We start from the raw sequence: 16657 nt of genomic DNA, 5'->3' as shown, positions 1-16657 counted from the left end.
CTGAGAGAAAGGAGGACAATAAGAGGTAACTGTAACCTGAGCAGAAAAAAGCATACATGCTGGTATCCATGTTATGAGTCTTATCCTGGTTTAAACATATATTTAGCTTCCTGTACTCAATTCTAGTTAGCTAGATTAAGGATGATATGAGTTCATGAGTTCTGCTAATCAGTGGAAGACTACAGCAAAACTGACAGCTTCCTTGCCCATGTTGTTTCAGGACAAAAATCTATATGAACTCGTTTATTGTTTATTGTTTATTATCTATTCCTACCTGAAGCTAACAAAACTGCAACATCTCACTTTGTTAACCACTTCATGAGTTTAGCTTAAAATATCCACGTTTTTTTCCTTCACTTTATCCTCGTCAGAAGTCCTGAGTTTGATACGTCTAGCTTTCCTAGCCAATCACAGCAGAGTAAGACAGGACTGGCTGTTACTATATCTGCATAATGCACTAAATGAATGCATGGAAATCTGTGCATTAGTGTGTGTGTATGTGTCCAACACAGTACCTGTCAATAGTGTGAATGCCCATTATGAAGGGCTGTACGTCAGGGTTGGGGGGGCAGCAGAACTTGCAGCGGGTCTGAGCGCTGAGCGGGGTGCCATCACTTAATGTGAAATGGTACAGCGGGCTGATGGCCGTGCCGTGGGTCATCACTGGTGGAGAAACAAAACATGCATTCATATGAGACACACATTTACAAACAGGGCAGAAGAAGGAGGCAAACACAGGGTTAGAAAAACAACCCAAACCAGAATTTGCTTGCGCTTAAATGAGGTAAAATGTTAAACATTCGATTGTTACAGGTTCAGCAGTGTGATTCATTTCTGCTTTGGTCTTTTCTTACATAGCAAATTGAGTATATCTGATGTTTTTGCATGTTATTTTGTCAATCAAAACTAAAGCTATTTAAAAATGTCACCTTGCTTTCTTTGCTTTCCGGATAAATCTGTAGCCCTGCACACTCTAAAGGTGATACTAATGAGAGCTAACCTCGCACAACACATCTCCAGCTACTCTGAAAAGTTATTGAAATCACAGTATTGAAGTCGATCCATTGTAATGATACTGAAGTGGAGCTGAAACTCCGGTAACCATGACGAAGCTGGCGCAGCGCCTGTCAATGATTTCTGCGAGTGAAAGCTGAACAATCAATCGCTGCTACTCACCCTCATGCAGCAGCTTCTTGGCGTGGGAGGGCTCTTTGCCCTGCGGCTGAAAGAAAGCGTAGATGCACTTCCTGACCAGGTCCTCCCAGCCAGGCCGGCCTGTCGCTCGCAAAGCACTAGTTTCTATGGAGATGATCTTCCCTGCAGCGGAGCACACACGCACACACACGTGCAAATATTAGTCCACACAGATTTGGACATCTGCAGAAGCCTCCACACAGGTGATGAAAATGTACATTGTTTTTGGGTGCAAACATCTCCTAAGATGTCTGTTTATGCTACTTTTTTAAATTATTATTATGTAAGGAAATAAAATAATGTTTAAAGGTTATTTTCTCTTGTAAAGGGGTCAGTGCATGGGTTAAAAGTGAGATCATAAATGTTAAAGGCAACTGTCCTACACAAAACAAGCAGAGAAACTCTGCAAAAAGGATTGTGCACAATTGAAATGCTTTTCCTCCATTGTCTTCACATGTATTAAAGTATCTGCATGTTTTTCTAGTTTCCAGAAACGTAAGCCAAAAATATGCCTTTGGAAACGATCCTTTTCCATGACTGTGCCCATGTGGAAAACATTTTCTTGTGTCCCGGTAATTCAAGGACTTTTGGGACTTTCATTTTGTACTTGTTTCTACGCGCGTGTCTTTTTTGTGTGTGTGCTACCTGTGGGGTCCTGCTTGGTGATGAAAGACTCAGTGCTGAAAGGCTGGGCTCGAGGCATCCGACAGGCAATACAGATCAGACAGCTCTGCAGGTCTGGAGAAAGACAGGACACAAGTGGGAACGGGGACACAGGAAGAAACAGGTGTCAGAACTGCTATCAAAAAGATGGTGCGCCGGTTTAGCTCAGCGGTCCTGATGCGACGCTCCCACCCTCGGCCCTTTGCCGCGTGTCATCCCCACTCTCTCTTCCCCTGTTTCTGACACTACCCACTGTCCTCGCTCTATAAATAACTGTAAATTTTGGCAGCTATTTTAGATTTAGTCTCAGTCATTAGATGAAAATGCTTCTTAGTTTTAGTCACATTTTAGTAATTTTTACCCTTTATAGTTTTAGTCGACCACAACTCAAAACATTTGAGTCCAGTTTTAGTCAATAGACAGTCATTACTTTCAAAACATGACCCCTGCTCCAGTCTCCCTCTTCTCGTTGTTACCTGTTTGCTTCAGGTGACATTAACACTTTAATTTCCGCAGATCATCCATACAGTAAAAGAACGATGAGGACACAGCATGTAAAGATTACTTATCATCATCACCTCACATTTAATCAGTTTGACTGAAGCAGACAGCTGATGATCGCCCGTCAAATGACGCGTAAAACGCCCTTTTTTTCTGTGAGCGCGCACAGAGCCTGAAGCAGAAATCCTGAGAACATTCATAAACGCTTTCATGATACCTGTTATCTCTAACCGGGTTGTCCAGTTACACGTATTTTGACGGACAGATTAGACTCACAGTGGGGCAGAATATGCATTTTGAATGTCCGATAGCCACCATAAACATTTTAGTCCCGTCTCGTCTCGTTAACGAAAACAAATCATACATGTCGTCAGAGTTTTTATCATCAAAGATCTATTTTAAGCTCGTCAATGTCTCGTCTTCGTCAGGGGAAAAAAAATGACGAACATTTATCGTCATAATTTCCGTTAACAAAATGAACACTGCTAAATAAAGGCGTCAAAGGTCAAAGGTCAAAACACAGAAGTAGACAATGGCCATGAAATGACACTAAATATAAACATGTGCAACCCTTATTCCAAAAAAGTGAGGAAGCTGAAAAAATCTAAATCAGACCGAGTGCAGATTTCATTCAGTTTGAAAACCGATTGTACACACAAAGCCCACACATGTTTTGGAGTATTACATTGATGTCTTATCTGCACAAAACACTACATTTATATATTTCTAATATCGCTCTCAGACACTCATAGGTGGTAAAAATATATTTATGAGACCCGATTAAACTCTTATAAAATCATTATTCTGGCTTCTTTGTATGTATAACAAACGAGCTTGGAAATGTGCTGAATGAGCCGTCAATCACAGCTTTGATGCAAACGACAGGCACCGGGATACAGAAATGGAAAGAAACCGTGAGGTACATGAGGGGGCTTTGCTTATCAGAATGAGCAGGCAGAGCAGAGCTGCACAGTTAATCTGCAATGCAGGAGCGACATCATACGACTTTATCAAGGCCATTGCACCAAAACAATGAAATGCCATCTTTTTTAGCTCTTCAGAACTTTCACTCGTGAGTTAAGAAGAGAAAAGATGATAAAAGAAAGTTTATCATCTATCAATTTGTTTTATTAAACTGGATTCATTCCCGACATTCATTTCCTTCTTTAAATCCTCAGTATTGATGCCTTCGACTAAATGACGACTCATCGCCTGTAAACTGTGTACACTTGTTGGGCGTGTGTGTTGTTGTGTCTATGTACCATCTCCCTCCTCCTGCAAGGTCCGTGGTTGTGACACGGTGAAACACTGCATGATCTCGTATTGCTGCCGAGCCTCTGGATTTTCTGAATCCACCTCGTCCGGCGGCCTCTTCAGCATGCGACAGTTAAAGGTGTGGCTGTTCCTGCGGGCAGGTTCCTGTGGCCACGGCCCACCGTTTACTGCACAGACAAGGAACATAAACACAGAGTTAAGTATCAGTGAGTAAAATAAAATGTACTCTTATTATTGACAAGACAGAAATAAACAAATGTCTTGCAGATTACGAAGCTAGTGTTGCACGTTTCATGAGGAAGGAAATGCTCTCAATGGGTTTGTTTGGCTTAAAGGATACACATGTCGTGTTTGGGTGAGCAACATGTAAACAGTAGATTTGTTTAAAGAACATGTCAAAGGGCACCTTTAAGACACTTCACTTTTTAAACATCTAACAAACACCCTCATGGGATACTTCAGCATGACTGCAAGTAGTCCACACCATGGTCGACAGGACACAGTATTTATTTAAACCACATCATCCAAACAAACAGCTGCTTCTTTGATAACACTGCTTTTAAATCACCCTAACATTTAGTGTACAAGAGGCACTTTTAATTCTTTTTCTCTCCATCTAAAAAGTGGAGTGCGTCCTAGTAAAGTGGGGAAAAAGTGTGCTGCTCCCATAACGAATTACTAAAAGACCTGGAACTAAAGGAGCTGGTCTCATTGGATGCTTTAAAGGTGCTCTTGAATCACGTGGAGGCAGACACATCTGGCTGTAGATGTTCTGCTTGAGATACTTATGGTTGTGGTTGTTTGAGACAAAGAGTGACTGGTTTCACCTGTTTCATGTCTTTTATTGTATTATAGTCTCATATTCTGTGTTATGTTTGCATGTATGGCTGCTCATTGTTTGTTTATTTATTTATTAATGTGCTGCCTGTCTTGGCCAGGACACTCTTGAAAAAGAGATTTTTAATCTCAAGGAGCTTTATTCCTGGTTAAATAGAATAAAAATAAAAAAAATACCGGTGCGACAGATATACCGGAGAGGTATTTTATTGTGTTACAGTATCTGACCCAGACGATGGCGCTGCAATCTAGCTAAAGCTTCGTCACGGACATGCGCAGTCACGATCGCCAGTGCAGCCGCAATCCTCACAACAATCAACGTTACCGTCGGCTGAGCTCAACTACAGCACAGGTAGCTAGCAGGATTACAAACTCGTTCAGGTGAAAACAGATGGTAGGCTGTAATTTGTGTGTTTTTAATAATAGTGTTGAAATAATTTGTATACATGTTTTTATGAATAGACAGCTGTAGAAAACCTTTTTTTCCCTGTGGGAGACCCCCCAAAAACAGACTGCATCTTATACTCCAGATTTTACAGTAAGTGTTTTCCCCTTGGATTTAAAGGGCCAGTTCGCCGATTTTCAACCTCAGTCCCATCATGCTATTATGGAGAGCTAATATCATTAGCAATTTTGCTCTGTGCCTTTAGAGGACGATATCTGCTTCTCCAATGGGCCCTGGAAAACCTCCGCCAGACCTCCAATGCCTGCAGCGATCAATGTCCTTGACTCTAAAACGCTAGTATTTCACTCCAGCGTCTCTCGCAGGGCTGTTCCTTTCAGAGGGAGGGACGCAATGCATTCTGGGTGTTGTAGGAATGTAGAATGGGCGAAACCAAGAGCTGTTTGCACAACTTTCTCCACAGCTATGGCGCCAATTTCAAATATTATTGCTTTTATCACCAGCTTTGACTGACAGTGTCTTTTTCCAGGGGAGAATTCACCTCTTTAATTTGTGATCGCTCATAAGCAGGTTGTGATTTACAACCATACTAAACATATAAGTGATTAAAGCTTCTGGAAGTTTGGAATAAATCTGAAATCTGAGTAAAAATAAACATTCAAAACTATTATAAAAGTTAAAAAGAACATCTACTCTGCAATTATCACAAAGAATATAACTTTTTTTAAAGTTTTCTGAGTTTATATAAGTCGGCATGAAGCTGCACTGAAAGACTCTCCTGTTTTGGAGATCTCTGTTTCCAAGGAGAAAGGAGAGCCGAGGTGAATATTGTTTCTGTCTTTTGTCCTCATGCGACCTCATTCACGCCTCCTGCTTTTTCATTATACTCTTACCTCTCAAGGTTGCAGCTGTAAAATTAAAAAAATCTTCAGCAATTGTGAAGAAAGTGAAGAAAGCCTTTGTTTCCCTCACTCCTCAAAACTCACCCACACATTCGCCGCCTCCTTACATTGACTCCTCTCTCCTGGACAATTCGCAGCTTTATGAAACAAACTTTAAATTGTGTCTTTGTAATATTTCAATAGTTTGTTATTCTAACTTTCTATATCCATCCTAAAGTTTACTTCAGCTGCAGTATTTTGCTCTATAATCCAAGTTTATTATCTGTATGAAGGTCTTCTTGTACTTGATTTTGCAGCCAAAACTTTCAAGAGGAGTTTTACTGCCTCTTTGAAAGGGCTCCACTGGCACTGAATGTGAAGACATTCAAATGCAATTATTAAATATCTTTTAATAAAATACCCGCCATTGGCATCTTAAACCGAGGACGCTTAGACAGCAGACCGGTCTCAGCCCACTCACCCAGGCTTTTGGGCAGCAGATTACGAACGAATTCATTGTGGTCTCCCACGTGGAGGATGCTGTAGACACTTGAGGTCATCAGCTCCTCCTGGCCGTATCCAAGGTAACCGGTCACGTTCTCAGAGACAAAGACGATGCGGCCCTCCCGGTTGACGACGAAGAAAAACCCATCGAGGGCCTGAAGGAGGAGACAGAGGAGAGGGGAATCAGATTGCGTGTGTTGAGACGGGAGTGAAAAATCCCAGCAGTGGTGCTGGGGAGAAAATGTTGCGTGTGTGTGATTGTGTGTGTATTGTTCACCTCTAGCAGCATGGGCCCCAGTGCCTCTTTCTCCACCAGCCCCTGGCTACTGGAGGAGATGTCGCTCTTCTGCACCTCATCATCCGGAGACAGAAGGGCTGCTTTCTCTGTCAGGGGGAAACAAGGACAAATCTTTGTAGCACAACAACAGAATCAACACAAAGCATTCAGGCTTAATCACAGGAGTAAATATTGTAGTTTGTGTGTGTGTGTGTGTGTGTGTGCTCACCCTGCTCACGCCGCTTCATCTGCTGGATTTGGTCCACGGTGCTCTTGAGGATGTGGCACTTGTCAGGTTTGACACTGAGACTGGCAATGTCGCCCATGTTGGATGACAGCAGCTCGGCCAGCTCCTCGATGTAGCGGCACTCCAGCTCCCGTCTCCGCTTCTCCAGACTGCAGAATGAAAAACACATTTTTAGACAGATGCGAGGTTCAGACGTGTTATCTCTTACAGTGAGTCGTTATTTATAAAGTTACAGTAGAAAGGTGAGAAGGGATTTAGGGCTTGTTTTTTGTATAGTTTAATCAGCTTTTCTTTTCTAAAGTAATATTTTGGTCTATAACACATCAGGAAAGTGTGAACATTTTTACCAAGGGTCTAAGATAAGCTCTTCAAATGGATTTCTGTTGTCCAAAATAAATGTCTTTTAATGTACGACAGAGAGGCTCATTCTCAAATTCTGAGAAGCTGTGAAGCTTTGAATGTTTATCTGAAAAATCAAACGATTATTTAATTATTGACAGGTTTATTTTAAGTCAATCAGTGTTATTGTCTGATAACGATATGGCCTCTGGGAGTGACGGCCACTGGAGCTTGCTGTGTAACCAGCAGCTACCAATAAAGGATTTTAGACCAAGACCACAGGATCCGTGTCCGGCGCGTTCCGTCTGTGCCGCGGTTCTTGTCCATCAGACGGCGCGAGCCCTTGCCCACAGGAAGCGGGTCTGATCCGCAGCGTAGCCCAAGCAGCTGGATTCACGAGATCTCGGCGATATCTGCTCTATTCAGCTTGACGCGTGCTTGAAGCGGCCTCCGTCAAAAATAGACCGGGCGCATATCTTTAGTCAAGCAGAGCGGAGACACGCCGGAGACGGACCGCGGCGCGTGCTGTGGAATCACGAGCATTGGCTTGAAAGGGCGCGATCGACTCTGGCGGTCGCGGCGCACACGGAACACGCCGGAGACAGATCCTGTGGAATTGGAGGGTAGCAGATTGTAAGCTGCACTTATATGCACATGTTTGTTTACAGAGCAGATTACGCCTCTTTTGCTCTCCACATGGACTGTTTCACCTGCATGCAACCAAAGCATGCTGATACAGAACTTGCCAATACTACTCGACAACAGAGTGAAACCAGAACACTTCAGATAACAAAATCAGGGCCCAAGTCTACAAATCTACCAGTATAAAATGCACAGAGTGGGAATTTTATTGTGTTGCACTTATTTTGACGCTATAATCTAGCTCTGTATGCGCTGTTAGGATCACTAGTGCAGCCGCCATCCCCACAACAGTCAACGTTACCGTAGGCTGAGCTCAGCTGTAGCACTGGTAGCTAGATGGATTGCAAACTCGACGTGGTGAAAACAGATAGTCCGCTATATTTGTGAATGTGTTTCAAATGAAAATAAATAGAAATTAATCTGTAAATAGAGATTAATCAGGTCTTTGAGCTATATTATCTGTACTGATACATAATAAAACAGTTACTTTAGAATCCTAACACTCTTCAGATGACAAGCACAATTAGTAAAAACAAACAAAACTCTAACATGAAATGAAAGTGAATTAAAAAACTTTTATATTAAAGATATTAAAGCAAATGCATTTTACTCCCAAAACAATGACAAAATCTAATAATCTGTGAGGGGAACAATCAGACACTAACATTTGTAAGAAGACGCGTGTTTAACCTGTAATTGTCACTGTAGGCAGAACACACTGTTATTACTCACTAATACAGAACAGCGGGCTCTGAGTGGCAGAACAGTGAGGAAGTAATTAGCAGGAAAAGTGAAGCTGGGGGAGACTGGAGGATGTGCTCAGACAAGAATAACCTCAACCTGGCGCTGACTGTGAGTGGCTCATTGTTCTGTTGGCCGACAGGAACACAAACAATATATTTCTCAGCTTCATTGAGGGACGACATTGAGAGAGCAGTAATTAATTAGTTACTTGCATGACGGAACATTTATAGGGAACTTCTGTGGTGGATCGTTCAAGACGTTTTAGGCAGAAATTAGCCAGAATTTTACTGGTTCCAGCTGCTTCAATGTGAATATTGTATTCTGTGTTAGTCCAAAGGTTTAAACAAAACTGGATTATTCAGGCAGATATTTTAGAGTGTTTTGTTGGGGCAGAGATGTGTCGGCGGATGTGGCCTTGATATAAAGTCGGTGGAACCAGGGCTCTTATTTAACTTTTTTCCCTATCCTCGCGGAAACACGTCCCAAAATTTAAAACACTTGTTTCTTTAAATAATCATTAGTTCATTCAAGGTGACATTTTGGTGATTGAGCCTATGGCCCGCTGATGAAAGCCTTTGCATTTGCAGTATTACAGACTGGGTGCAACTTTCACGGAAAAAATCACAAGCAGTGCCCAGTTAGGTGTTCGGCTGCCAGAGAGGGTAGGCGGAGCTAAGCGGCTGCTTTTCCGCTCTCTGCAAGTGTTGCGAGTAAACAGTAATCTACTATGGCTGAACAAACAGAGAAAAGATCGATGACTACAGATACAACTTCAACAAGAAGTGAAAATCCAAAGAAAAAGAAACAAACTCGACGCTCAGATGAAGCAAACAGTCTAAAAAGGAAAGCGACCGTCAGCCAGGAAAATCAAGAGTTACAACCGGAGCCAACCGTGGACGTCACACATGCAGCACTGTCTGGATATCTGGGAAGTGTGCTCCCGCAATTACAGTTTATCGCCATAGGTGCCGCCAAAGAGAGCGAAACTGAGATCTTCGAGATTATAACTTTAAATAAAACATCATATAAATGATTAAATGATCAATCAACATTTTTATTTGGAATTTGAAAAATTAAGAGATGGCATGAACAATGAAAAAAGATGGAATTGACCCCTTGCCCCCCTTGGTTACTGTTGCTACGCCTGTCAAGCTTTCGTACCGGCATGTAAATATTGTGGCGTTTTCAACTATAACAGTGAGAGATGTTCCAAGGGAAGTAAGAGCAAATTTCTGGAAAAGCAGTTCCCGAATATCAGAGAGAAGTCGACAGAAAGGACGACAACGGAGTGTTGAGAATGAAGAGGATCCAGGCAGAAGCTCACCGGTCCCAACGCAAGCGTCAGGCATCCCACGTCCTGACAATTCATGCTGAGGACAGTCATACACAGGAACAACAATGTTCTTCCACAGCAGGGTAAGTCAGTATATTGTTTTATTTTAAGCTAATGTTTAGTTATGACTCCCTTTAACTAACTCCAAACACTGGATCTGGATTAACTTATAATTAATATTGAACCGTCTTTCTTCGCTAACATGCTAACCTAGCCAAGTTAGCTAGCGTCTTAACTTGGAGTTTTTGTTGATCTTTGATGGATTAAGCTGCGAGTGCGGTCTTCCAAAATGTTCTCTCTCTTGAGTTTTTGGCTGAGAAAAAGCTAAAATATGACACTCTCTAAACTTTGAGGATGTCTGCTGTCAGACTTGCAGATTCCACATGCACGCCGTTATGGCATCTGAAAGCTTGACAGGCCTCCCGTGCCTAGTTATGGTTGCTAACGTAGGATTGGACATTGGCTGTTCAAGGGAGGGGCTTAGCGAAGGGTCAGTTGTAACAACAAATCTATCAGCCACCCAAAACAAAACGTTTTTTGAGTCTTCAATCCAAGACACATCTGTTAAAGTGCCTACAGTATACCCACATAGATGTACAGAAGAAAATACTCCAATGTAACTTAATCAGGAGAAAAAAGTGGAGAACAAATTATCATCATCAGTGTTTGTGAACTTAAAGGTAAGATGACAACATGCAGTACAACTCAGCTGCCTGTGATGTGTTACTGTATTATGTAAACATAAAAGTTGCTGAACATGAGCAGGTCGAGCACTGACACTCAAACTCCAGGCTTTTACGCTTTGTGTTCAACCTTACTCTCAAGTTTCAATAATATACTTTCAAACCGACGAGCAAGGTATGTGGTAAACATGAAAAAAAGGAATGTGTGTATATGTGAGCGTGTGTGTGTGTGAGAGAGAGAGAGAGACGACAACAGCAAAAGTAGGTCAGTGCATTGGCCAGCCAGAACACACAGGCGTGGTGACCGAGGCAGGGAGAGAGGGAGGGGAGAGGAAGCTGCTGTGTGAATGCGCAGGTCAGTGGCTGCGTGTAGTTGCTGTAAAAATGCTAGCTGGGCTCTTACATCAGCTTACATCAGCTATTGGGCCTTATAGATTCTCACACACACAGTGCACAGTACAGTACAGTACAGTCATTCCTTAATTACCAAACCAGAGTCAGTCTCTTTGGACGTTTACACTTACTAGGGCCAATACAGCTGATACCAACTACTACAAGACCTACCTTAAAGCCTGCCCTAACCGCAACCTTTTTACACATCCACATGGGTTTGCTTCTTCTTCTACTGAAGTTCCCCGATCAGTATACAACATTTCAGACACAAGAGAGCACTCAGAAGGCCCCTCAGAGTCTCCACTCTCCACACGAACGAGTGACTGATATGCCTTTGTGAGCCACAGGTTCTCCAACTACACATCTATCAGTATCCTCAGCTCTATCGAGGGACATGAGCGGCGTAACATCTCGATCCCACAGGATCCGTGTCTGGCGTGTTCCGTCTGTGCCGCGGTTCTGGTCTGTAGGGCGAGGTGAGCCCTCGCCCACAGGAAGCGTGTGTGATCTGCAGCGCAGCGGAGCGCTGGCCCAAGCAGCTGGATTCGCGAGATCACAAGATCGGCCATTGCGAAATCCTAAATGTTTCGATAATCAGCGCTTTTCCATCAGTCCCTCCAGGATCTAGCAGCTTTCCTTCTCTGATTGTCGCAGCCTAAAAAGCCTGATTTCGCTGCAGACTGTTGAAAAAGTTGCACTGCAAGTTGTGATGTTTTGAGGTTTTTTGTGTGCAGCACATTACACATCCATGGTAAGCTACAAACGCTCCAATAAAGCCATCTATTGACTGAGCGAACTGTTTGTCTTCTGACTCCACTTTCGGTCAATTTCCGCGTGAAGATGAGAAATAAAATGTGTAAATGAAACTAAAGGAAATTGCCATGGTATAGTAATTTCAATTCTATCCATATTCGCAAAGAAGAAGCTACACATGTAAGCTCTTAGCTACTTGCTATTGCTGATAAGAGACGGTGATTACTGTCTCACTGTACAATCACTCTTCGAGATCAGCACTGACTCGTGTTTGTAACGCCTCTGGTTGGTGTAAAGTTAAAGGCACCAGGAAGTGGTTAAGTGAACGGCTAACAGTTGTCAACATGGGTAAATAATCACAAGAAGACATTGAGAATTAGACGTGTCAAATGTTTTCAGTGTAAAGTCTCATTAAAGACTTTGAGGCCGGATGAGGACGCTCATGAAAGAAGACGATCGCACTGGAGCCTCGTTAGACGGCGCAGCTGTCTGCTTCACTGCATCGTTCTGGAGATGTTTAAGACTCAGTAAACGATACTCTCTGATGTTTATACAACACTGCAGACCTATGGAGGTCAGTATTTGGTCATGTACACATCGACGCCCGTGGGGGAAATTTTCCGAAAAGTTGCAGCGATTCGCTGCATTTGTATGAATTCGCTGAATCGCAGCTTCACAACTTCCTGTGGGTTCTGACTAACGAAAATAATAATTTGTTGCAGCCCTACAGTGGTCCCTAAAATATTTTGAAGAATGCCTGCAACTATTTCCTAAAGCGTGAATGTTTGAATTTGTCTAGCCAGTGGTGCAAAAATATTTGCATTTACAATTATAGTTAACAAAGAAAAGCAGCAAAAAGTCACATTATTGAAAGTGAAACAGGGGAAAGTTTGGTATTAAAGGTTATTTTTAGTTTATCAAAATAAAAATAATCAATATAATAAAATTCTGTGTATCTACTTTTAGCTCTAATGTCTCAAAACAGAAGATAAGAAATTATTATGTGCTTAGAAATAAATATAAATAATGTCATTAATTGTTAATGCAGGTATAGAGGGCAACATAATATGTTTGTTATGCCCCTGTGCACAAAATGACTACATTATGTCAAGGCAGGAATGTCTTTTTGCCTTGTAATTGTTATTGTGACGTCTCACAAAACAGAAACGTGTTTCTTTACCTCTGCCCTGATGTGTCGCATGGCGAGCCCTTCCTCTTGCGCGACTCTGGCGTCGCAGGGTCCAGAGGGTTTTCCCCTACTGCACTCATTTTCAGCTTCAACTGACCTGCAGAGGAGAAACACAAGAGTAAAGAAAGACAAGTTAAATCCCAAAGCTCGACCGTTGATTCTGACCTTTATTCATTTCATCAGAACAGGTTATCACACAAGTGGCTGCTGGAGCTGTCACTGCCAGCAACAAGTTCATGTTATACTCTGTTATTATTGTTTGGATGCCTGTGATGAAACTGTACGACAGGTTTTCAGACACAATCATCACTTATGTAACAGCTGCGTTCATACAGTCACTATAACTGCACTGTATTAAACGGGACGTCGTCAATAGAGAGCTTCATGGAGTACAATTTTACAAAATCTATTTCCTTTTTCATACTGCGCAGCCCATAAATAGGCAAACATATAAAATAAGATAATCAGAAAATAGTCAGTCATTTTTTAATATTTCTAACTTACAATTAAAGTAATATAAGGTTGTTAAAAGAATTATATATAATTTATGGTTTTAAAAAGTTACCTAAATGTTACTCTAGCAGTTGCATTAGTCAAATTAAACGTATATACTTTATATTCTTACATTATATCACTATATATTCTTTTAAAGTTGCATTATACAGTTACAATTATACAAATTTAACTTACCAAATCGTATTATATACATTTACATTTTATTCTTGTATTAATATGCTTAAAATAAATCGCTGAATTTTGATAAAACAAAGATGTTTGCTCTGTGCTGCTCTGCACAAAAACACTCGTGCTGCTGCAGATTTGAACTCTACAGCATTTTTTCCGCTGTTGTTTGAATTAATATTGTACATAACTGCATTCAATTTAATATCCTCCCTTATATCTTGTCTTGTTTGCCTCTGAGATTCCTCCTCAGTCTCCATCAATGGACTCGTGCCTGTTCTTCAATCTGCAGAGTCTACAGTCTGCATCCCTCTCTCTCTCTGCTGCATCAGGAGGGTAACCATGGCAACAGAAAGCGCAGCAATGCTTGATGAAAGCACATCGTGTATGGAGGATAGTTAACAGGGCTGCCGCATGAATCATTAAGGCAAATATTAAAGTTGAAACCCTCTTATTAGTATCGGAAATGTAATTTAAATGCAATTTATCAATGCAGACACGCACAAACAAAGCTCCAAAGAGCAGCACAGTTGGATTTCCTGGCATAACAACAAAACATAAAGACAGACATGGCGAATTTTTTCATTCATAACCTGTCTGTTGACATAAATCAGGTTTCTTAAAGCCTTAAATTACTCTTTGCATACTGTAAAGGAAGCCAAAATGTACACAAAACAAGGACTGAAATCACATCCCTGTTGTTATATCTTTAAATGTGTACATGATGGACATACACACAAATTATACACACACGCACAAAATGTATAAATCTGCGGGCAAACTGCAGAAAACAAGCCGCCATTGTCCCAGTGTCGGGTGCCGCCGCAGGGCCAGGCTGCTCACAGGACGCTAATCCTTCCTGACTAGCCTTGTTTACATTTCACCTCAAATCACCCCTCTCCTCCTCGGCCCCTTCTTGTGCTGCTGACACGCAGCACTTAAAAAAGATCCATCCACCACAGCGAGAAATGAGATCACGGCTGCTGCACATTAGCACTCAATGCAAATACAAATTAGCCCCGTTTCTGAGGGATTCTTGGCTTCAGAATATGCAGCTGAAACTGTAAGTATGGTTCAGTCAAATCGTGACCTGAGAAAACCTGATTATCAAAAGAGGCTTTAGAGCGACCACATGCATACTAAGATTCAGGGCCAGGGCGTACTGTATGTATGTGTGCAGGCTCACACTGAGTGTGGAGATACATTTCCACTTAACCGGTGTTTTCTTTGCTGGTTTATGTGGCAGAAACAAAACACTAGTTCCACAATGCAGCAATAAGGGTTAGGGGGAAAAATGATAAAGCATAGTATCACATTATTTTATCTGGCAATCTTTTACTGATACACACATTTAAATTATTACAATGTTGCAAATACCATTTAAGTTTTATTTAAAAAAAGAATAGCAGTAAATCACTTTAAAATCTCCTATGCACTGAAGGGGCTGCAAACTTTTTTTTTTTTAGATGCATTGTTCAAAATTGGACAAAAAAACTGAAGTTGTTTTAATAAAAGCAAAACGTTGACACAATTTCATAGGGGACTTAATTTGCAGTTAAAATAAGGTTGTTAATTGTAAAACATATTCTGCAATATTCAACATACTGCATAAGTGTTGTAAATCTGCAATACTATAATGTGACAGAGGTATAGCAACGTTATTACACGGCTGTGTTAAATACTGGATTCTGATTGGTTAAGAACAACAATCTGAGGTCTGTTATTTCTCGATAACACACCGTTGTTATGAAGAACAAAGTGTTGTTATGAAGAACAGACCGTTGTTATGAAGAACAGACCATTGTTATGAAGAACAGACTGTTGTTATGAAGAACAGACCGTTGTTATTAAGAACAGACCATTGTTATGAAGAACAGACCGTTGTTATGAAGAACAGACCGTTGTTATGAAGAACAGACCGTTGTTATGAAGAACAGAGTGTTGTTATGAAGAACAGACCATTGTTATGAAGAACAGACTGTTGTTATGAAGAACAGACCATTGTTATGAAGAACAGACTGTTGTTATGAAGAACAGACCATTGTTATGAAGAACAGACTGTTGTTATGAAGAACAGACCATTGTTATGAAGAACAGACTTGTTATGAAGAACAGACCGTTGTTATGAAGAACAGACTTGTTATGAAGAACAGACCATTGTTATGAAGAACAGACCGTTGTTATGAAGAACAGACCATTGTTATGAAGAACAGACTTGTTATGAAGAACAGACCGTTGTTATGAAGAACAGAGTGTTGTTATGAAGAACAGACTGTTGTTATGAAGAACAGACCATTGTTATGAAGAACAGACTGTTGTTATGAAGAACAGACCATTGTTATGAAGAACAGACCGTTGTTATGAAGAACAGACCATTGTTATGAAGAACAGACTTGTTATGAAGAACAGACCGTTGTTATGAAGAACAGACTTGTTATGAAGAACAGAGTGTTGTTATGAAGAACAAAGTGTTGTTATGAAGAACAAAGTGTTGTTATGAAGAACAGACCGTTGTTATGAAGAACAGAGTGTTGTTATGAAGAACAGGCCGTTGTTATGAAGAACAGAGTGTTGTTATGAAGAACAGGCCGTTGTTATGAAGAACAGACTGTTGTTATGAAGAACAGACCGTTGTTATGAAGAACAGACCATTGTTATGAAGAACAGACTGTTGTTATGAAGAACAGACCATTGTTATGAAGAACAGACTTGTTATGAAGAACAGACCGTTGTTATGAAGAACAGACTTGTTATGAAGAACAGAGTGTTGTTATGAAGAACAGAGTGTTGTTATGAAGAACAAAGTGTTGTTATGAAGAACAGACCGTTGTTATGAAGAACAGAGTGTTGTTATGAAGAACAGGCCGTTGTTATGAAGAACAGACTGTTGTTATGAAGAACAGAGTGTTGTTATGAAGAACAGACCGTTGTTATGAAGAACAGACCGTTGCTAGGGATGCAGCTCTAATCACACAATCTGGAGGACTAAGTGTAATCATATCAATCCGCCGAAAGTATGCATCATCCCTAACATATCTTATCGTTGGGCCTCTGGTGGTTCCCATCTCTGGTAACAACACTTGCAATACTCAACCCTTTAATAGTACTTTTTATTGTT

General features: G+C 41.1%; 1 protein-coding gene across 1 annotated transcript in view; it reads right to left on the bottom strand.

Moving 5' to 3' along the window:
- The window catches only part of ncoa1 (nuclear receptor coactivator 1), a 43838-nt gene that overhangs the window by 11714 nt on the left and 15467 nt on the right, over positions 1 to 16657 (bottom strand). The window contains exons 2-9 of the mRNA XM_069687055.1: positions 12850 to 12955; positions 6765 to 6931; positions 6536 to 6642; positions 6236 to 6413; positions 3621 to 3800; positions 1840 to 1932; positions 1177 to 1317; positions 516 to 663 (exon numbers count right to left, since the gene is read on the bottom strand). Of these exons, the coding sequence (XP_069543156.1) occupies positions 516 to 663; positions 1177 to 1317; positions 1840 to 1932; positions 3621 to 3800; positions 6236 to 6413; positions 6536 to 6642; positions 6765 to 6931; positions 12850 to 12938 (1103 nt within the window). The 5' untranslated portion in view covers positions 12939 to 12955. The remainder of the gene's footprint in view (positions 1 to 515; positions 664 to 1176; positions 1318 to 1839; positions 1933 to 3620; positions 3801 to 6235; positions 6414 to 6535; positions 6643 to 6764; positions 6932 to 12849; positions 12956 to 16657) is intronic.

This window comes from Semicossyphus pulcher, unplaced genomic scaffold, assembly GCF_022749685.1.
Source record: "Semicossyphus pulcher isolate SPU_LCO1_2020_fin unplaced genomic scaffold, fSemPul1.0.p SCAF_11, whole genome shotgun sequence".
NCBI lineage: Eukaryota > Metazoa > Chordata > Actinopteri > Labriformes > Labridae > Semicossyphus > Semicossyphus pulcher.
The sequence above is the reverse complement of the archived record's forward strand: the minus strand, read 5'-3'. Positions and strand labels throughout refer to the sequence as shown.